The following is a 21,970-nucleotide window of genomic DNA, read 5'->3' on the forward strand; positions in this document are numbered from 1 at the left end:
GGTTCCTTTGGCACATGGCATTCTACTCTTCTGTGTGTCAGTATCCAAATTTCCCTTTTCCTCTAAAAACACCAGTCATGGGATGAGGACTCAGTCTACTCCAGTATGACCTCACCTTGACTTGATTAAATCTGCAAAGTACCTATTCCCAAATAAGTCACTTTCACCCCAACAGGAAGTAAGACTTTGGTGTATCTTTTTGGGGGACACAGTGTAATTCATAACATGTGGGATCTCCAGAGTGATGGAAGAAGAGGATAGAGCAGTGAGGACTCCTTCTCCGAAATGAAAGGGAAGGAAGAGACTAGGACAGAGAGATGGAAGATTCTTGAGACTTGAGAAGGGAGATGAGGAAGCCTCCTTCCTCCAGCAAGTCATGTCTGTGTTTTATTAACCTCCTGATGGTTCACAAAGGGGGCCCCAGATTCTTCAGAGAGCCCAGCCATCCATACACCCCATGGGCCCCCTTCCCCACCGTCATCATGCCGTGCAGCTGGCAGCCGCTGTGCAGGCCCCACAGGCCTCACTGCAGCATCCTGTTGTCCGCTCCTTGCCAGACTCTTGGTTGGCTGCCACCTAATTTCTTTTCAGCCTGGACTAATTTCTTGCAGTCCTCAGGCTGGCGGGAAGCATCCCTAATTCCCAAAGCCCTTCCATATGGCCCTCCGTCTGCAAAGTGTACACAATCTCCTCTGTTTTATCCTTGTCACAGGACAGTCATCCATAAGCCTTCAGGAGCATGGAGACCATTGCAGTGTTTTGATCTCCTCCCTTCTTCTCAGCACATCCGTGCTCATTTCTCTTGGTCTCCTTTCTCTGGATTCTGTACCCAGGGTTGAATTTTCAGACATGGAGGGAGATGGAGAAGGTTCAAGAAGTGTGGAGATGCTTCAGAAGAAACCAGAAGCCTCTCTGCTGGTAGACACCAATGTCAGAAAGCCTGGAGCCTCCCCAGGCACGGCTGGGGTCAGATCTGGTGTGATGGGTCAACATGTGATCCAAAACAGCAGCATCCCCACCCGTTGTCATTCTGACTCTTGGGGGGGAACAAGGGACCATTACAAAATTGCAGTCAAGTGGCTGAGAATAATGAGGCTTCTGCTTATTAACTTATGTCCTAGGCGAAGCCCAGCCAAGATCTGTTCTTGCTACCACAGGCTTCTGCATATTTGAGGGAGTCATTACACTTCTCTGATGCTTAAAAGTCACTCAGCCCTCGGCTGCCTGTCTCTTGACACTCCCTGATGCACCCCGTAATCTCCGGCACTGCATCACCTATCCCATCTCTACCATTTAATTATATGTTGTCCTTGATTTCCTCTTCAATGCTGACAGCCAGTCAGATCTGGAATCAGGAATGCAAATAACATAGCTCATATTTAAAGCTGAAAGTACAAGAAAACCCAGGTATAGGCTCCAGCCAGGATGTGCGATATTGAAGGCAGCCTTCTTGCCCAGGCATGAAAGACACAGGGCTTGGACCAAGTGGGACTGTGGAGACAAGGACGCAGGAAGAGGCTCATGAGAGCTGTTGGGATTTCTTACCCAGCCTCATCTTTTGCCACCACTTCAGACCTTATACTCCAGTAGCCTTATACACTCCTCTAACCAACTGCAAACTTTGCCACTTCTTCCCATTATCAGTCAGAGCAAAAGTAATGGCAAGCAACTGACCCTATTCACCAGTGTAGACAACAAAGGGAACTTAATAGGTCATATAACTCAGAAGAAAAAGATGGAGACAGGGACCATTCCCTCTACCTGGAACACCTCCAAAACCTTGCCCAAATGACAAACCCTAACTCTTTCTTCAAGACCCAAGCCTTCCAGCATACGCTGACCCCCCACTCATTCCCAGACAGAGATGAATACATCTTTGGTCCACCAAATCTTCGAATTTTCTACATGCTCCTATTATTTCACTTACTTACTGTGGCACTTTGAAAGTCTTTGGAACTGCACCCAACTCCTTTTGGATTGTGAGTGTCCTAAAAACAGGGATCATGTCCCTGTCATCTCAAAGTCTCCAGCCTCTACCAGGGTGCTTGGACCACTGCCAGGGCCTAAGAATTGCTGGTGGCTATATCCTTGGATGTTGGAATAATATTAGGACTTGGCCATTCCCCGACTGAATAAAGAAGCTGGGGTGCTGGGTATGGGGGGAGGGACTTCCTGCCACAGGTCACTTGGTTCAAGGTACTAATTTTTCTGCATTCCTTGCAAATCCCTCCTATCACAGACTGTCAGGAAGGACCCTGTGCATTTTTTTGCAGCAGTGAGTGGTAGCATTTGAACTGTAATATGTGCCTGGTTTGCGCAGGTTTATCACTCATAGAAAGTGTTTATTTTTCACATATTATACTTGAGAATCTGAAGAGGTCATGGGGTCCATCTTGAATTCCCTAGGGTTAAAACTTTCTTGATAATGTTAATATATCTCTAAGAATACAGAGCATCTTCCCTTGTAAGGTAGCCCCTAGCCACATGATACATCCTGACAACTCTGTCAGCACCAGTTCTCTTCTCTAGGAGTACCGGTAGAGAGGTCCTTCATTTTTCCAGTGGTCATTTCACTTCTTGCCCATTCATTTATTTCCTCATTTACACATGGATTCATTAATTTGGTCATCCATTTAACAACATTGGTATGCTCTATTTTGTTCAAGACAGGCAGATCTTCTGTTCTCATTGGGCTGTCATCTTTAGTGGGAAGAGACAGATAAGAAAAAACTAAGTAGATAAACCGGAGAAACAAAATTGCCTCAAGTGCTGTGAAGAAAGGAAAGTAGGACAATATGGGGTTTGACACAAATTTCAATAGAGAGACCAAGATCAGTATCTTTGTGGAAATGAACCCAAGCTAATGAGTAAGTGATAAGGATGAGGCCCCCTGGGCATCTTTTGGGGAAGAGCGGCAGGAGAGAGTTAGAGGAAGAGAAGGTGTCAGTGTGGCTCAGTGGAGGTAAGGGAGGGAGAAAAGTAAAAAATGAGGATAGAGAGGTGGGCAGGGGTCTTGTTGCCATGGTAAGGAGCCTAGGATATGCTGTCAGAAAGAGGAAGCCTAGAAGGGGTTTTTAAGCAGGGAAGGGCTATAGATTTTGAAAAAGAGCACTTTGAACATAGCATCTTGAGGTAGCTTGCCAAATCCTTAAAGACAAAGAGGGGGTGACTACTACTTTTATTTCAAAGAATTAGAAAGATTCCAATTTAGAGGTGAGTTCTTGAAGTCCTAGAGAAAAAGCACATCTTAATATCTGGGACTGGAATAGGGCCATCCCAGCACAGGTACTTCTCTTGGACGATATCTTGGAAAGGCTCCCTCTTTTTCTAGAGAGCCAGATTTTCCCCCTAAGCTGTGTCTTTCTTATGAGTTCTCCCCAAACACTGAAAACCTAGCAGTCTAGCGAGCGTGAAAACTTTAATTATTTCCTCCTGGGGCAGAATGGAGTTACCCCCAGTGAGACACCAGGTTTGCCACTGCTGTTTTCTGTGGGGGAAGCTACACTGCTGGGAGTAAGGGGTGTCTCATGGAGGACCCTCTGATCATCAAAGCAGAGAGAGAAATCAGAAGGGAAAGACTGATAGATTTGACTAGGAGGGAATGGAAAATGTGTTTATATGGTTTTTGAAAATGCATAGCCATAAAAAAAAAGGGGGAAGCAAACAACTAGTAAAAATATTGCCACACAGGACAGTGTGATAAAGGACAGCACCCTATACACAGAGCTCTGTGAGCAGACTTTTACAGAAAAGAAAATGCACATTGTTAATGAAAGTACTCAAGCTCACTAAAGTCACAGAAATGCGAACTAAAATAGCAGTGGGGATATAGGGTATCTTGTGGGAAGTTACTTATCAAATTAAAAAAGTGTCTGCTATGCTGGGGAAGCCATAGTGATGTGGATACTGTCATGTGTAATTGGCGGCTTAGGTCTTTAGAAAGGGGGACATGTTTGGGTATTAAAAAAAAAAAAATTCATATCCCTTAAGCCAGTAATCTCACTTCTTAAAAATCTATCTTAAGGAAATAGTTAAAAAGGAATTCATTGATTTGTGTGCAAACATGTATATGTGTGAAGTGTTGGAAACAGCCTACTTGATAATAGTGGATGACAAGTTGACTTCATTATGGTATATCCATTCAGTAGACTGTTGGGTGGCTGTAAGAAACAATATTTTTGAAGATATTTTGAAGATTTGAAGATATTTTGGAGAGAAATGCTCACACTAAAATATTATTTGGAAAATAGAAAGCATGAAATCAATTATGAGTATGAATGTACATTATATACATTAAAAATAGATAATTGGATTGTAGTATACATATAAGGAGACATATAATAGGTTATTAGGGATTTCTCCGGTTGAGAATTACAGGTAATTTTGTTTACTTTTTTGTGTTTTCGAAGCTTTTTTTCCTTTTACACGGCAAACATACATTGCTTTTAAAATCAGGTAATAGCAGAAAATAGTTATATTTTGTGAGTGCTGTCGTCATCAGTTCCCAATTAGAAGCACACCACTTGCCTCTTCCTCTCTTCTTTCTCTATTGCTGTAAGAGCCAGCAAATTGGAACACAAAGAGCAGGAAAGCCAGAGGAGAGACCTGGGTGTGATGTGCTCTGGCATGGTTTTGCCTGGGACACATCACTGCCTTGCTATGGGCTTTGGTTTCTCTGTCTGTAAAACACATTAGTTGGACTGGTTCAGCTCTAAGAATGCAATAAGGATATAGACATAATAATTACAAGCTTCTAACCCAACTCTGACCCTAACTACAGAGTGACATGATTGACCATCTCCGTGACCACAGTGTCAGCCATACCCAACATGTTTCCATCCACCTTGTTCCCTGGAATGAGTTACAGCTCCATGGGGGAGAACTTAACCATTTCCTTTAGGGACAAGAGGATGATGTTCATGTACATCATTCATTCCTTCAACATGTACTTATTTCACCACTGCTCCCCTGGCACCAGACCCTGAGGTGTACAAGGAGACCCAAGCTCATACCAATTTGAGAAGTATCTGTACCTGCAGCTCATTCTTTCCTTCTGTCTCCAATGGGGCAAGTTCTTTCTGTTTGACAGTTATTTTAACTTGAATTTGAATTATTTCAAGAAAAATAGTTTATTTGAAGCTAAGTGTCTAACTCAGGATGAGCCAAGTATATCATACCATTTTAAGGGTAAACCACCTATGCACTGTGAAGCCGATTTTCTTGTGTGACCTAGAAGGGAGGAATCTAGAAATAGATGGATCCTTGGCAGTGCAAGTAAAAGAGTGTATGAATTCATTCCCCTGGAGCCATGTGATGGAGGGAAGACTATATGGACTTGGAATGATCACCCGAGTTCACACATGGCTCTCCTGCTTCCCAGCTTTGTGACTTGGGGAAGTTTGTAACTTCTCTGGGCTGTGTGTTCCCATCTACAAAGTGGGGACATAGTCCCAACCTTACCTTTGTCTGCTTGTGAATACTAATCAGTATCAGGTCTCCAAAGGGGCCCAGCAAAGAGACTACCATGTTCTTGGTACATGAATATTCTTGCTGCTTTCCTGAGGCTGCTACTTAAAAGAGACAAAATGTGTTTGAAATAAACAGATTATATATGGATGTACACATATTATGTATATATACACACATATATGTATATATACATACCATGATGCATGGTAGTTGAGAATTAGGGCCATGAGGCTACACATATCTGAACCTGTCGTGTACCTGCAGCATGTCTTTTTGAGCAAGTGACTTAATCTTTATGAGCCTCTGGGTGCTGTTGACACAAAATGAACAAATTTTGGAATAAAAAAGAAGAGTTATTCAAGCCCAAGAGTATACACAATCTTCCAAAGAAGAGAGTGTTCTGGTAAGGGAACATTTGATGTAGGTTTATATATATTTTGCATAAAAAGTTGCAAATTATTAGACAAAGAACATTTCAGAAAGTTGCAGGCCTTATCTTAAGTTTCTAATATTTGCAAGGCTGTGTGACTTGAATCTTACTAGAACCAGGGAAGTTTCTTACTTTTTCTTATCTTTGTGTTCAGAATGTTCCTTTTTGGTTATTTTCTTTAACAAAGCAGATATACACCATGCGCGCTTGGGGCAGACATAGAGCCTGTGCTTTGAGGTTTTGCCAAGTCATTTTGACCTTGGTAAATGTTGGGAGTATAGCTTCCCTGGGAGCTGAGGAGCAGGGCCCACAAACATTGAAAGTTGAAAATTTCCTTTATCAGTGCTCCTCTGTAAAATGGAATTTCTGGCAGCATTGCCCACGTTCTTGGGCAGTTATGAGAGTTCAGTAAGGTAATAGGTGCTGCCTAATAAAATGGAGGTGCATTCACATTGTCCTCTGATAACAAATGAATATTTGTTCAATTTAGAAAATCTAAAAAACCACCTAAAAGAGAAAATGAATAAAATATGAGTTCTTTTCAGCCCTTCCATTTTGTAGCTGCTGTGCGTTTGCATCTGACTGTCCCCATCCACACTCCCCCACCCCATCCACATTCTGAACTGAGGTTCCTGGGCTGGCAGCACCCATGCCAGGTCATTGCTATCCCCTGTAGGCTGTGATCCGATGCCCTGGTGTTTCAGCAATGCCTCATGTAGTAACACTGCTGCGGGCACTTCTCTTTGCAGATCCTTCAAACCAGACTTCATCCTGGTCCGTCAGCATGCCTACAGCATGGCCCTGGGTGAAGACTACCGAAGCCTGGTCATTGGCCTCCAGTATGGAGGGTTGCCTGCTGTCAACTCCCTCTACTCCGTCTACAACTTCTGCAGCAAGCCCTGGGTGGTAGGTGATGGTCCAGGCTGACCTAGAGTGGGGTAGGGGGTTGGCAGCGGGTGGTCTCCCAGCCCTGAAATAGGCCCATCCTCCAGCATGGAGGCCTCAACAGTAGGTCTTTTTTAAGGAACTGAATAAGCAGACTGGACCCCAGGCCCCTCCTGGTAATTATTGCCTAACAAGTATCATATAACAACATAGTATGAACATAGTATGATATAGTGTTATATTATAATAACATTAGTGGTAACAGGGATATTATTCTTACTAATATTAAATTATATCATTTTTGTTAACACTGGGCACTATTTATTGAACACTTACTATGTACCAGAAAATTATGCTGCCTGGTGCTCAAACTATTGCTATCATGTGAAGTGGACATCATTACTCCATTTGAAAGAAAAACAAGCTCAGCTTCAGAGCAGCTAAGGAACTCACCCAGGGTCATGTAAACTATGAGGGATGAAACCAGAACCTGAAGCCATATCTCCCCAAATCCCAAGACTTTATTTTCTCTCCTTTGTATTCATAAATTTCATTCATCCTTTTATTTATTTGAGTCTCCATTCAAATGTTACATGGAAGAGAGGCTTTTCCTAGGATACCACCCCTCTATTCCCCCCAATACTTTCAATTCCCTTACCCTGCTTAATTTTCCCCCTAATACTTATCTCTATCTAGAAGGATATATTTATCCATTCTTTTGTGTATTGTTTGTCTTCCTACCAGAAGTAATTCATTCACTCAACAAATATTTATTCAGCACCTGCTATGTTCCAGGCACTGTTCTTAGTCCTAGGAACATGGCAGTGAGTCGATCAAAGTCCCTGACCCATGCATCTTATATTCTAGTGATCAGAGGCACATACAGTAAGTATATTAATAAATTGCCAAATACATAATATAAGTGCCAAGAGAAAAAATAAAGCAGGGAAGGGAGATAGGGAAGGTGGAGGCTGGGGATATGTACAATGTGCTCTGTGGATCTCTAGCCATCTTGTCTCTTGTTTCCCTCTGCTTGATCTCTTGGTGGTAGGACAGTGGTTGAGGACATGGGTTATGGAGCCAGACTGGCTAGTTTCAGGAGCCTCGGTTTATGAGCTATGTCATCTTGAGCAATTTGCTTAAACCTTCTAAGATTATTTTCCATATTTGTAAATGTTGATAATAATAAGGTCATTCTGGTAGGGTTATGAGTGAATACATTTGGCTGACACAAATCATACACTCAATACATGGGGACAGTTATTATATTTATTCAATAAATATTGGGTACCATCAAGGTCTCTGCAGAGTTGGCACTCAGTATTTATTGAATGAATATATAGATTAATTTAGTAGATGTGGAGAGTTTTTAACCACTGTTTTCATGGTTCTGGTCTCCTTCTCATTCTACCCTGAGATTTTTGGCTTATAGCATCCCAGATTTGATGCCACTGTCTGGAAGGGTCTTAGATAGTATTAGCCCACACCCCCTGTTTTTCCACATGGATATCGTGATGGCAGCAGCTACCACTCATCAGCCCTGTGTCCTGTGCTGAGCCCTTAATGTACATACTGTATTTGATCTTCAGAAATACCCTGATAAATACGTATTTCTAATATCTCCATTGTACGTATGAGGAAACTGGAGGTGGGCATCTCCAAAACTCATGTGCTTGATCGTAGACTTTCTCTCTCTCTAGACTTCAGTATCCTTCTCTCTAAACTGAGGGATCCCCCATTATTTCCCATATTTCTGAGTTCCCTCAAACCCTCTAGGTGGACTCAATGTAGCATCATACCTGCAGACTGTACCCCAAGAGTTTGCAGGCCAGTTCTAGTGTGATGCAAAAAGTTCTTAAGTTAAGCATTCTCTCTGTCTGAGCCTTTAGTGTTGAGTTACTCCATGTCAGTCTGATGTAAGACTTAGCGCCCATTCTAGCCATTGGACCCCAAATTGTAGCTTACTCCTTCCTGATCAGAATTTACCATGCCCTTTCCACTTATGACCACTAGGATTTCCCTTTTGCTTTCTGGGTAAGTTCCAAGCTCCTTGTTCCAGCCTTTAAGACTCCCAATGGTCTGTCATGGATCACCCTCTGTCATCCTCTCTCACTGTCCCCTATACCCAAGATCAAAGCTATGATAGCCACTGCGTGTCTCCAGGGCACTACTCTCACTGCACACCTAGAGTACCCTTCCATCTTCTCTTGTGTCATCGGTTCCAGGGAATCATCCTGAGCCCTACTCTGTCCCTCTTCCAGGCCCCTCAATCCTCTTGCTTTCTTCCAGCAAGACATTATTATCTCAGCCACCTGCCCACAATCTTCCCTCAAGGCCTGGTCTCCTGTGCTAATCTTCTTATGGAAATATTAAAGCACAGTACTGAGCACAAAATGAGCTCCCAAGGGTGCTGAGTGGGGTGGCATAATTGAGGAAAGTGAAGTCCAAGACCTGTCTTCCAGGAGCTTACCCTCCAGCTCTAGAGATGGTAGCTACCTCTATGGCAAAACAAGGCTGTGCTGAAGCAAGAGGAGCCAAGTGTGGAAGGGATACAGCTCAAGCAGTTGGAAATGAGTGTGGTTGTAAAAGCAGAAAAAATAGAGTTGACCCTTGAATAGTGCATGAGTTGGGGTGCCAACACCCTGGTGCAGTTGAAAATCTATGTATAACAATTGACTCCCCCAGGACCTAACTACTGATAGCCTATTGTTGATTGGAAGCTCTACTAATAACATAAATAATTAACACAATTTCATATAATACATGTATTGTATGTTGTTTTCTTACAGTAAAGTAATCTAGGGGAAAATGTTAAGAAAACCATAAGGAAAAGAAAATACATTTATAGCACTGAACTAAATATAGTTCACTGAAAAGAATCCACATGTAAGTGTTCCTGTGTAGTTCAAATCCACGTTGTTCAACGTGTTAGCTGGGATCTAACATTTGAGTGCTCCCAGGGACCAAGGGCAGCTATTCATACATTGTGTATTACTGGATCTCCTATTTTTTCCATTTACAAATGGATTTGCTTTCTAGGTTACACATTTAGGAAGTGGTGGAGAATTTGAATCCATAGTCTACACCATAAACTGTTACATAGTCCTACCTCTAGAAAAAAAGGCTTTGCAGGCTGGGATTGTGGCATGAATGTCAGCAGATTGTGCTTGTGTGAAATGTTGAGTGTGTAGTAAATGCTCATTAAATGTAATTGAGCTAAACTCAATTGTCTGGAGGAAATGAAGGGTTGATGCAACCAGATGATTGAGAGGATGAACTTCTGGCCAAAGAATCTGGTTTTTATCTTGTAAACAGGGACTAGCTACTGCAGCTCAGCTCAGAACAGTCAGTTTCTTGAGGCCTGGGATCAAGTGGGAGGTTCCACCATACTGGATAACAATGATTGACCAGTGCTCTCTTTTCTTCTCTCCTAGTTCTCTCAACTCATTAAGATCTTCCATTCCTTGGGTCCTGAGAAGTTCCCACTTGTGGAACAAACATTCTTTCCCAACCATAAGCCAATGGTGAGTGCCCTTTTTTACTCTGATTAACTTCGTGATACGGAATGAACACAGATGTCCATGTTTTCCATCCCTTTGGATGGAGGAGTGAGCTAAGGGGTCACTCCCTGACTACCTGGGTTCTAAGGAGGTTGTGGTGTCCTGTGAGAATGCCTGGTTTTCCTAGGGAAAGAATCAACACTTTAGGTGAAGTTTCAGGTAGCAGGGTAAATGACAAAGGTGGATGGCATTCCTTGGAATATTGAGGGAATTTTCAGCAAGTCTGGGGACAACTTGAGCTGGCATTTTGGAGACAAAGTTTGATAATAAAGATAAAAGATGTTTCAAAAGTTGGAAGTTGTTTCCCTTGAGCCCTGGGCAGAACCTGGTTTCAACTCTCATCTCAATAAAAACAGTAATATTTTATTGGTGTTGATCATCGAAGGGCAGTTTCCTTGTATGTTCTCTGCATTTTGACTTTTGGATGTACCTGAGGTTGTCTCTGGGAAATGGTTGGAGCTTAGCTTGGAGCACATGGTAAAGCCTCTCATTTGGAGGACAGCTGGGTGGGAAGGTTAACATCTTTCTGAACAGGGTAGAGAGTTCTCCACCCCACAGCCAGAAGAAGTTGGGCATGAGAGTTTTGTGCAGCTGGAAATAGCCTGTGATGTGTGTGCTTGTGTGGTTGGTGGTCTTCTTAAACTGGTTAAAGGAATGCTGGGCCATGGACCCATGCTTGCCTCATGAGGAATGTGAATCTTGGGGAACAGGGTAGTTAACACGGTATCCAAATGTCCTAGATGGACCCAGGACTGCGGCCTGGATGTAGAATCCCAAGCTCAGACTGCTGACCTGGACGATTCTGTTTGGAGGCACTGATGAGTAGGAATGCAAGCTCCAAGGAGGAGCAATCAAAACAAGTAAAAAGGTTTCCATTGATTATCTTTCCCTTATATCTGATCTGGTAAGAGTCTTAGAATCCAGGATGTGCTGCTTAGAATATGAAGATTTGTGGAACCTGGCATATTCCAACAAAGCATGAACACAGTAGAGAAAAGTCAAGGTTTATCATCAAGCCAGAATGAGTTTGAATCCTAGACTGCCAGTGTACTAAGTCTTGAGCAATGAATTAACTTGAGACTTGGGTTCCTCAGCTGGAAACTATGGAGGACAGTGGGGCAACCTCATTGGGTTTTTGAAGTTTAATGTATTCATGTGTATAGAGTGCTATGCCTGACATATGATAGGTGATATAAGTTGAATAGTTTAAAATAGGGGCATTATACCCTGGAACATTATCAACAATGTAATGAAAGTTGGGTGAGGGGTGTGGAGCCAACCCAGCCCATTGAGGATAATAGATCCAGCTGTAAGCTCTGGGAGGAGCTCACCAATTAGTGGGACCTCTTGATTTCCTGGCATTCCCCACTAGACTGAGCCACACTTGGAATTTCAGGCAAGAATTTGGCATCGGACACTGATGTTTTCAGCCTTCCCCTCTCACTTCCATGGTGTGAGATTCTTAGGAAGAAAATGGGGAAAGCCATATCTGGTCTGGGAATACCTGTACTGGTTACTAATAATTAATTAGATGGAGATCCAGATTCTGTAGAGCTATGGAGAACCTTGACTGTGGAATCAGGGAGCAAGCTCAGGCCAGGATTAGCAGTCAGAGGGAAATCTACAATGCCACTCTTGAAATTGTTCCAGCCTTGGGAAAGGACTAGAGCATGGTGGGCCCAGGCTGTTGAAGTGAATGAATGGAGGGGAACATACATGGACCTGCAGCCAGGACAAGCAGGACCAGCTTCCAAGGCCCTCTACTGTCTATATTACTCCCAGTGGTGGTCAGGATATAAGGAGGCAAGACACTGCAGGTGTGTGATAGAAATAAAACCATTTTACTGTTTAGAATAAAGGACACACTATAAAAAGTGAACATTATGCAACATTACAGACAATATACATTCACGGAATATAAAATTCATAAATAACATGGAGGAAAACTGTAAACAGTGCTACAAAATTTAGCAACAAATACATTCCTTCCAGACAGGGTTTTCTCTGGTTGGTTTCTCTCCATCACTTCTGGGTCTCAGGACAGCAGACTGGCTAAAGGGAAAGGTGTGGGCCTGGGAGAATCTATGAAGCCCTCCCCTCAAAGCAGGAACTGGTCTTTAAGTTCTTCCTCTCCTCACACCTCCCAAGAGCCAATTTGGAGGCTGTTGATTTCCATCTCCCCTATACTCCCACATTTTGTTTTGCATCTGTCATCAGATTTTTAAAGTGTTTTCCTTGTGTGAAACTTTTATAGTGATATTTTTACTTTTGGTTGCCAGGAGCCAAACACTCAGGTGCCATCTTGGGGTAATCCATGTTGGCGACCATCGAACACAAAATGAAAGGCCAGGGCAGGGGAGGGTACTGTCTTCCAGGGGGCCACAGTGTCTCTGAGACAGAGTTGTTCCAATTGTTTCTTAAATTGTTCAAGAACCATCGTATGAAAATTGGTGCTCATGGGCTATACCTAAACTGCCATGATGTAGGTCTGGAGCTGGGTGACAGGTCTGGAGCTGGACAAGTCTCCAGTATTATCTACCCAGGCACATGGAGCACAGGTCTGAGAGGAGATAGGCTGGGTGTAGTGCTTTCTAGATAGGTGGATAGGGAGGCAGAAGAGATGGCCACATGAGGCCAAGAGGTTTGGAATTACAGCTCCCATAGCTCTGGATTTTTAGGAGAAATCATGGCTTCCCAATTGAGTGGTCAAAGATCAAGGGGAAGAAGAATAGGACTGACTAGCAGACTGCCCAGTGCCAGTTGATACAGAGCAAGGACATTTTCTTTTGAAAATAGCAAGTACTTCTTGCTACTCCAGAAAGCACTGGGATGCCGATAAAGGGAGGGGGACAGATGAATCTCAAGTGTTAGTTCCTTCTCATTTCTCCAGTTTGCCAGTCAAGCTGCCTGCACAGTAGAAGTATTTCACCCTCATTTCCACTGTAGAATTTGATTCAGGAAAATGGCGGCATGTGGGTTCCATTTTTTTTCTCTTAAACACAATGTACACATATCAAAGCCTACACATGACACAAGATTTAGCAAAATAAAACGTTCACGATATGATTGAAATATGGAAGTGTCTCAACTACATAAATGACTTTAAATTATACAGTAAGTGAACAGGTGAAATAAACAAAGCTATAGCTTATAGAAAGCTCAAAAACCGCCCTCTGCCAACATCGCTTTGCAAAGGACCTTTCTTTGCCCAGGACCTGCTGTCTCTTTGCCAGGGCCTGACAGATGGAACTGTGGTTCCACAACATTTCTGCAGGGAAACTTCAGATGACTCATGTTCAGGCCTCACCCCAGGTCCCGCCTTGTGTGAGTGGAGGTGGCCCCACCAGGGACCAAGAATCACTGATGCTTCATAGAGGGGATGCTGTTGTCCATTTGTGGGAGGGCACTTGTGTGAGTTGGACCAGGGGTTCCACCTTAGAAGACTTTGAAGTTGAAATCAAGAAATTCTCAGAACACCAAGGCTGGGGCTTACTTCTTAAGAACCTCTGGCCTGCTGACCTCAGCTCCTTTTGCTTATACGGCTGCATTGAAAAGGCAAAGCCTCCCATTTTCCACCTGCCAGATGGCATGACCATAGGTGAAAGATACAAGATAATAAAATGAATCCTACGGAAGCCAGATGCCTGTACTGCCTTCCCACTGAGGGGTTCTGCCAAATACCTTGCCTGGGCATTTGTGCATGTGTGTGTGTGTTTGTGCATGCAAGACATTACACTGTGTTGTCTGCTTCTTTTTTTCTTTTTTCTCCTGTTTCAATTGGCAGCTCTGTTTCCTAAAGTGGAATGAACTGAAGACACAAATACTAGGAGGATAAATACCCATAATCTGAAAAAAGAGACAGAGCAATCATGTTAAATGTTACCAACCTACCACCCCCAACTCTGTAAAGTATACTTTATCACCTACACTTGGCATCTCACTTTCAATACTTAACTTAAAATAATTTTATTTAATCAGAGAACTTATATTATAGTTTTATTTAAAAAAAAAAAAAACACAACAAAATCCCTACAGCTGATTGCAGAGTCAGGCTTCTCCAGTGACCACTGATTTTAATCCCATGAGGTAAGGACCTCAGGAGATGGTGTTTGCCCACCAGTGAGCTGTGGGAAGAAGAGCAGGCTGTCTCGTAACCCAGGAAAGTGGCCATCTAGCTGAGGCAGGACACTTCGCAGCTTTCACTCTTGTGCCTGGGGCCTCTGACCCACACTAACTCTCATCTCCCACCTGAGCCAAGCCAGTAAGGCAGTTAAATGAAGGCCCAAAACATGAAGCAGGAGAACAGGAGAGGGACAGAGGTCAGCTGACCCCAGTTAGAGGGATGTCAAGGGTGTTCAGAATTTCAAATTTTAATTAAAATGAAAAAAAAAAGTCAACTTGGAATGTCATGATTTTCTTCAAACAAGCAACGACAACAAAATAGAAGAGATTATACTACTGGCATATTTAACAGCATTGAACAGAATTCTGTGTCCTGTAAAAAATTAGCTTATGTCCCCGTGTGGGTATATGCAAATGTGTATACAAACACATCCCCCTAGGTGATCTAAACCCTACTTTGGAAATAGTATTCTCTACCCAAATCTACTTGGCTATATCTGTGGATAGTGTACGGTGTGTGTATTCCTCCAATTTACATAAAGGCAAGCTCCTGGCCAAATCTACCAAAGAGTTTTCCAGGAGGAAGTCTTGTGGGAGATAGAGAGAGGAAAGACATTCATCTCAGTCTTTCACCTGAGCTTTTGTACAAGGCAGGCAAATTGCCTCCTGACCTCAGGCAGATGTTTAAGTCTTCAACAACTAAGAAAGTTCTGTTATTCTGGCCTGGCTGCTTGCTCCAGACTCAGAAACATCTGGTCAACCCCAGCAGCACTGGCCTGGGGGAACTGTGCGTGCTGCATCCTCTCAGACCCTCTCCTGCCGTCGCTGTCGCTGCCTTCCCTCCCTCACTCTTACATGCAGACACAGACAGACACAGTCTGGCTGGGACATGCAGTAGCATCTCCTTGGTGTATAAGATCTTCTGCGTACCTTGAGTCTATCTGCTTGCTGCCCTGGACTGATCCTGAAACGGTTGACCTCTCAGAAACTTCCTTGTCTGTGTCTTTTATGTACTGGGGTGGAGGAGAAGGTCCAAGGGAGAAGGGTCTGGGAGTTGGTGAGGTGGGAAAGAAGAGAGAGGGGTAGGTGTTACAATGCCCAAATGGGGTAGTTTTTCGATTTTTGTTTTCCTAAAAAAATAGATTATATTATCATGAAGAAGAGGAGTGTACATTCCTCATTCTTTCTGGCATGGCACCAAAAGTTCCCACGTGGAAATGGGTGATGTCAAGGCCAAAAAGAAGGGGTAGTGTGGGGCCAGGAGGATGGTTCCAAATAAACTCCATATGACAGCATAGACTTTTCCTTAAGTGTTCGAAGTGCTAAATTTGCAAGAAAACAGGCACTAATGTCATTGTCATCATCTGGGAAGAGTTAGTGTCCGAGGGAAGCTCAGCGGGAAGGGAGGGAGGTGAGGTGGGGCAGGGTCTGGTGCTCAGGGGTCTGTGGCATTGATGATGCTTTTGTCCGGGGGTGCCCATCCTCGGTACCAGCTGCAGTAGCCACCCTTCTGCCGGATGCAGGCATAGTGTTTGGACTGGTAGCCAGGGTAGCCGAAATTGGAGAGCATGTCGGTCCAGAGGCACTCATTCTTGGAGGTCACAAAGCAAGGCAGGTAGTAGCAGGATTTGATCTGCAATTAGAGAATATCCAAAGGTTGGTGGGCTCTCTCATGGGGGACCCAGTCTTGATGCTTCCTCAAGTCTAGATGCATACCACTGTAGGTGGAGCCCAGCCACATCAGTCTCTTAGTGAAAATAATAGAACACTCACTAACACTTTCTAAGTACCACTGCGTACCAGATATTCTGCTCAGTGCTTCTATGTTATTCTCTTTAGTTCTTAACACTAAAGTTGGGAGTTGGTGAGGTGGGAAAGAAGAGAGAGGGGTAGGTGTTACAATGCCCAAATGGGGTAGTTTTTCGATTTTTGTTTTCCTAAAAAAATAGATTATATTATCATGAAGAAGAGGAGTGTACATTCCTCATTCTTTCTGGCCCTTGACAGATAAGAAAATAGAGGCTCAGAGAGGTTAAGTAACTTGCTCCAGGTTACAGAGCCCGAAAGTGGTGGAATTAGACATTTGAGAGAGCTTCCTCTATAGGCAAGGATGAACGATCTCAGCTGTTGTGGCAATTAAGGAATTAAAAAGATTAAAACTTTGGGCATCCAGCTGCCCTGGGAGAGAAACCAGACTCAGTGAGCTGTGTGACCTGGGGCTAGTTACTTGAGCTCTCTGAGCCTCTATTTTCTCATCTGCAAAATGAGCATAGTAGTAATTAAAACGACACAGAGTTGTGAAAATTAGTGAGAGAACAGTGCAGCTCCTCCCACAGCAGGAAGGCTGTGTGCCATGGCCTTGCGCTTGAGTCAAGGAATTAGGCCTGATTGAGGAGTGATGTCCTGCGGTATTTGGTATCAGCAGTCCTGTGCCAGCTCGCCCACCTGTGGCAGGGGCCACCAGTGAGGCAACTTCCCTGGTGAGTCCACTTGAGACTGCTCAACAGGACCTGTCAGCGTGAAGGTCTTGCACCTGGCACAACCTTGAACCACAGGAGGGGCCAGGGATGCTAAAGAGTCCTTGTGACCCAGCAGCTGCCAAGTGGGCTGCATGGTGGCAGCGATGACAGCAGAAAGGCATTCTTCCTCCGCTTTCTTCATTGCTCAGCCTGGGGGCAACATTCCTTACCACCGCAGTTCAGACTTGCCCTTCTGCCCTGACCCAACATTCATGCCCTTCTCAGCACAAGGGCCCAGTGCCCAGGACTGCAGGAACTGATGTTTCTGGGGCTGTGAGCCAGCACTGCCCCTGCCTGCCCTCTCCAGGGCTTACCTTGCAGTTACAGCCCAGGTGATACCGGTAGTTGAGCCCCTTGCGCTGGGAAAGGGTGAGCTGGTCCCACCTCTCCACAAAGTTGCACAGTCCTGTGTACATCTTACCGTCATAGACACGGCCTAGAGGAGGAAAGAGGACAAGAGGAGAGTTGTTTTTTCCAGAGCTCAGCCACGAAAGAATTCTCACCCCCTGAGTACCCACCTTAGACCAGGTACTGTGCTAAGTACTTTCTAATCCTAAGATTTTGTTTCACCCTGCCCAACACCAAACTGTGTCCTTATTTTCGAGGTGGTGAAAACAAAGCTCAGAGAGGTTAAGTGATTTGCAAAAGTCTTAAACCCGTAAAGTGCTGGAGCTAGGACTAAGGTCAGCTTGCCCCTTCCCTCATCAGTGGTTGCTTGGTTTTGACCTTTTTTTCCCTTTACCACATTGACTGCCTAAAGGTGGGCAACTTTCAAAGATAGACCCAATAAATAGATTGATTGTAAGGTATAGAGGAATGGGTACTAGCAATCCTTTTTTATTTATATAATATAGTAAAGCTAAGAAACTGCAAAATTAGGCAAAATTACATTTCTTCAGTGGGGCCGGTGGTGGAGCTAAGACTAAAACCTAGTCTCCATGCAGAGCCTCGAGTTCACACCACAAGCCAAGTGAGATGCACTCTACACAATACTCCTTACAATTCACTGGGTGGGTGGCCAAGGTCCTAAGGATACGTGGGCGTCAACTGCTACTTCTCTATCCTTCTGAAGCAAAGGACTGGTGGACCTTGGCCAAACCCTGGCCTAGATGCTAGAGTTGGCCATTACCTGTCAGCAGGTACTGGTACTTGTTGACTTCTAGCTTCAAGCCACAGAGACTTTCCGAAGCTTCTGTGTGGATATACTGCACGTGGGGCATCTTGGTGAAGCCTCGGTACATCTGTGGGAGAAGGAATGTCATGAGAGAGGACCAGGGCTCCGAAAGCTTGCTGGCGTTTGTTCTGTGGGGATCTGATCCAGTCACAGTCACTGACCTAACCACCCCAGGGCCTTCACTCCAGGTAAAGCCACCTATTCACCTTTTGTCTGAGCCACCGTTTGTGCCTTTCCAGAAAAACCTTCCCATCCAGCCAGTCACATCGCTCATTCCAACGTCTTCACAACACTGCACCAGATATATACTCCTGTCATATCCCAACACCTTTTCAGAAATCCAAAGAATTTGCTTGAAAGGGGTCCTGCCTCCCTCACCAACCTCAGCCCCCAAGTTCCAAGGAGGCAGCTGACCAGCATTCTAATGACAATTCTGGGACATTTCTCAGTATGTAAAAGCATTCCACTTTCATTCCCCTCACTATATCCTCCCAAGAACCCAAGGATGTAGGTATTATTGTACCCATCTTACAGACAAGACTCATAAATTCTGTTTGGTTGATGGACGTTAGAACACAGGCCAGGATTCTCCATGCTTTTATTTTTCTGAGCATCTGTTGAAAGCACTGGGTTCCTTTACCCCAGATAAGGCATATAAACACATACACAAAAATTCTAGATTTTTAACTAAACACTTTATAATTACTAAGTTGCACTGTATGAAAATGCCAATACTTGGCCATTTTTATCTATAACTTAATCTAACATAGTGGTTCTCAACTGGAGGCAATTTTACCCCCACCCCCGGAGACATTTGGCCATATCCGGAGACATTTTTGATCATTACAGGTGGGAGGGAGTGGTGGTTGCTACTTACATCTATGGGAAGAGGCTAGAGATGCTCTTAAATACTCTCTGATGCACAGGACAGCCCCCAAAGCAAGGAATTATCTGGCCCCAAATACCAGCAGTACCAAAGTTGAGAAATCCTCTTCTAATATTCACCCACCTCATTCCCATGATAGCCCCGTGAGACAGGAACAATTTATGCCCATTTAATAGATGAGGAGCCTGAGCCCCAGACAGGTAAAGTGGCTTATCTAAGGCCATATTGTTGGCAAATGGGAAAGGTAGGATTCTAGGCAGGAGAATCTTCTCCAGAGTCCAACCTGTGCTGTCTCTCACTGTGGCTTCACAAGTTCATGCCCAAGGGCCTCTGGTACAGCCAAATGCTACTTATGGCTATTGTGCCTCCTTTATCTGCATGTCATCAGAACCACTGGTGTGACCATAACGAGGCTGACCCCACTTGGTGGATTCCAGGTGAAAACCATGAGTCTCACATAGGTTCAGATCTGTTGAGAAAACTCTATTAACTGTGTGAGCTGGCAAGGGTAGGAGGGGGCTCCAAGTTGTGGCCCAATCCCATTATCCCCCTGGTTCTCAGAGCACATGGGCCCAGGATGGCTGGTGGTCTCCAAGGGTTTACAACAGGGCAATGTCTCTCCCTTAGTTCCTGGCATGCGTTATTAATTTACTTACAGTAATTAATAAAAAGCCAGAAATCACCTCATTGTTGTCCCATCTAAGTGCCTCCCATTTGCACTAAGATCTGGGTTTTCTCCTTATTTTGTTTTAAGAGGGCACTGGCTGGTGGGGGTAGATAGTCCACAAGGACCTCCACCATTATAAAGGGTCTGTTGGACCCACAGAGTTCAGGAGCCTCTGTCTTTTTAAGGGAAATGCTGTTCTAATTGTGTGCAACCATCAGTGCAGATGGTTTTAATTTACCTGGCCTCTCTTTTAACCCTTTTCTCCCGAGAGGCTCAACAGCTGAATGAGGAAACGCAGCCAAGCACTGTGAGAATTGCTGTCCACACTCGGTTTTCAATTATGCCATGGGGGAGCAGGGGCGGATCACATCGTACCCCCCACTTCCTCAGTGATGGATGGTTCCTCTCCGGCTTTAACAGGAACCATGCCTAAGAGCACTGCTCTGTGTGTGCCATCAAGTGTGGCCTTCAAAAAACATTCTCCACACTCCCTCCTGTGTCCAGCAGCTTCTCCTCTGTGTGGCTGTTCCTTGAGTTCCTGGCAAATGTTTCAACTTGATCCTCACTCGGGGTCTTTCAGACCCAGACCATTAGAGCCTCAGTACAACCTTGTCAGTCTTTCCCTTTCATGTCCTCTCTGCTTCATGAGTGAGGATCAAGGCCCTGTCTAGGGTCCAGTGACTTAAGCTGCCCAGTTGAATTCTCATTCCTTTTGAATTTGAAGGCATCTTGATTTCAGCATGGCTTGTAGCACTTGCATGCAGAATCAAGACGTTTGTGCATTGTAAACGATAAGGTCCGACAAGTACAATGTTGCCTTTTTTAGGGTCACTTCTGAATTTAACCATATGGTAAAGGCAGATTGTACTCATTCTGTTATCTTTTCTTTATATTAATCCCATGTTGACCTAAATATCGACCCTATAAGTATCATTAGGTCTATATTCATAGAGACTGAGAATTGGTTTGACAAATTTAGGAGGGTCATGATAGGTTTGTAATGCCCTGACGTCAGAGAATCATAGACTTTCAGAATTGGAAAAGACATTAAAGGTGACCTAATCCAGTCAAAGCATTGGAGGATTAATGGTCAGCTCAGGTTCTGGAAACAACCAGCCAGTCTGAACCTTGTCTCTGCCACTTATCAGCCACTTAAGCTCCTTGGGCCTCAGTTTCTTCATCCATAAAATGGGGCAAAGTATTTACTTCATAAGATGTTTTTGAGAATTAAGTGACTTAGAGTAGCACATGGTGTGCAACATTCAGTAAAAGTTATCTTAAAACTAGTTCTACTGGAATTCATATCAGCAGAGGGAAAGGTTTAGTCCTCTTCTTTCTCCATATCTTTGCCCAACCTTATCTCTTAATGCAGGGATTTAAAGCTGACTTTGAACTTCAAACTAAGTGGGTTGTGTTCTCTCTCTCTCTGCCTCTCTCTCTCTCTCTCCCCAGCATATTGAAGTGAGACTGACAAATAAAAATGCGTATGTTTAGAGTGTAACAACATGATGTTTTGATATCTGTATACGTTGTGAAATGGTCACCACAATCAAGAGAATTCACACAACCATCTCTACCAGAGTTACCTTGTGTGTTTGGGATTCTCCTTAGCAAATTTCTTGTCTTCAGTATGGTGTTATTAATTATAGTCACTATGCCATGCATTAAGTCTCCAGACTTAACTCATTCTAGTTCTGTAGAACTGAGAATTTTTACCTTCTGACCAACATCTCCCTATTTCCACCACCTTCCAGCCTCTAGTGACCATCATTCTACTCTGCTTCTGTGAGAAGTTCAACTTTTTTTAAAGATTCCACATAAAAGTGAGCTTATGCTATATTTGTCTTTTTGTGTCTGGCTTATTTCACTTAGCATAATATCCTTCAGGTTCATCCATGTTGTCACAAATGACAGGATGTCCTTCCTTATTAAGGCTGAATAAAGTTCTGTCATGTGTAGACACACAGCACATTGGACTCTATAAGCCTCTGGACATCCCATCTTGGTAGTATGTACACAAACGTTTGAAGAAGTTAGTTTCCCTGGGGTGAAAAACCAAATAATATAAGAAAGAAATTTCTGAATCTGGGGCCTTCGAATATTTCTTGTGGAGTGCCTGGGTTTCACTCTGCATTGACAGCAGGAAATGTCACCATCATAGCAAATATGTCCAGCGTGCTTGGATTTGAGCGCTGTGCTGGATGCTGCTTTACACCATGAACTCCTTTAAACCCGCAACTTTATTCTCATTTACAGAC

At 43.9% G+C, this 21,970-nt stretch overlaps 2 protein-coding genes across 3 annotated transcripts in view; one reads left to right on the forward strand and one right to left on the reverse strand.

Annotated features, from left to right (window-relative positions):
• Positions 1–21,970, forward strand: part of SYN3 (synapsin III) — a 453,479-nt gene that overhangs the window by 139,773 nt on the left and 291,736 nt on the right. For both annotated transcript variants that reach the window (XM_059402159.1, XM_059402161.1), the window contains exons 5-6: positions 6,649–6,805; positions 10,219–10,308. In XM_059402159.1, coding sequence (XP_059258142.1) covers positions 6,649–6,805; positions 10,219–10,308 — 247 coding nt within the window. The remainder of the gene's footprint in view (positions 1–6,648; positions 6,806–10,218; positions 10,309–21,970) is intronic.
• Positions 12,165–21,970, reverse strand: part of TIMP3 (TIMP metallopeptidase inhibitor 3) — a 56,814-nt gene continuing 47,008 nt past the window's right edge. Inside the window, exons 3-5 of the mRNA XM_059402158.1 lie at positions 18,115–18,226; positions 17,300–17,421; positions 12,165–16,099 (exon numbers count right to left, since the gene is read on the reverse strand). Coding sequence (XP_059258141.1) covers positions 15,902–16,099; positions 17,300–17,421; positions 18,115–18,226 — 432 coding nt within the window. The 3' untranslated portion in view covers positions 12,165–15,901. The remainder of the gene's footprint in view (positions 16,100–17,299; positions 17,422–18,114; positions 18,227–21,970) is intronic.

Source organism: Mustela nigripes, chromosome 6 (genome assembly GCF_022355385.1).
Source record: "Mustela nigripes isolate SB6536 chromosome 6, MUSNIG.SB6536, whole genome shotgun sequence".
In the NCBI taxonomy this organism is placed as follows: Eukaryota; Metazoa; Chordata; class Mammalia; order Carnivora; family Mustelidae; genus Mustela; species Mustela nigripes.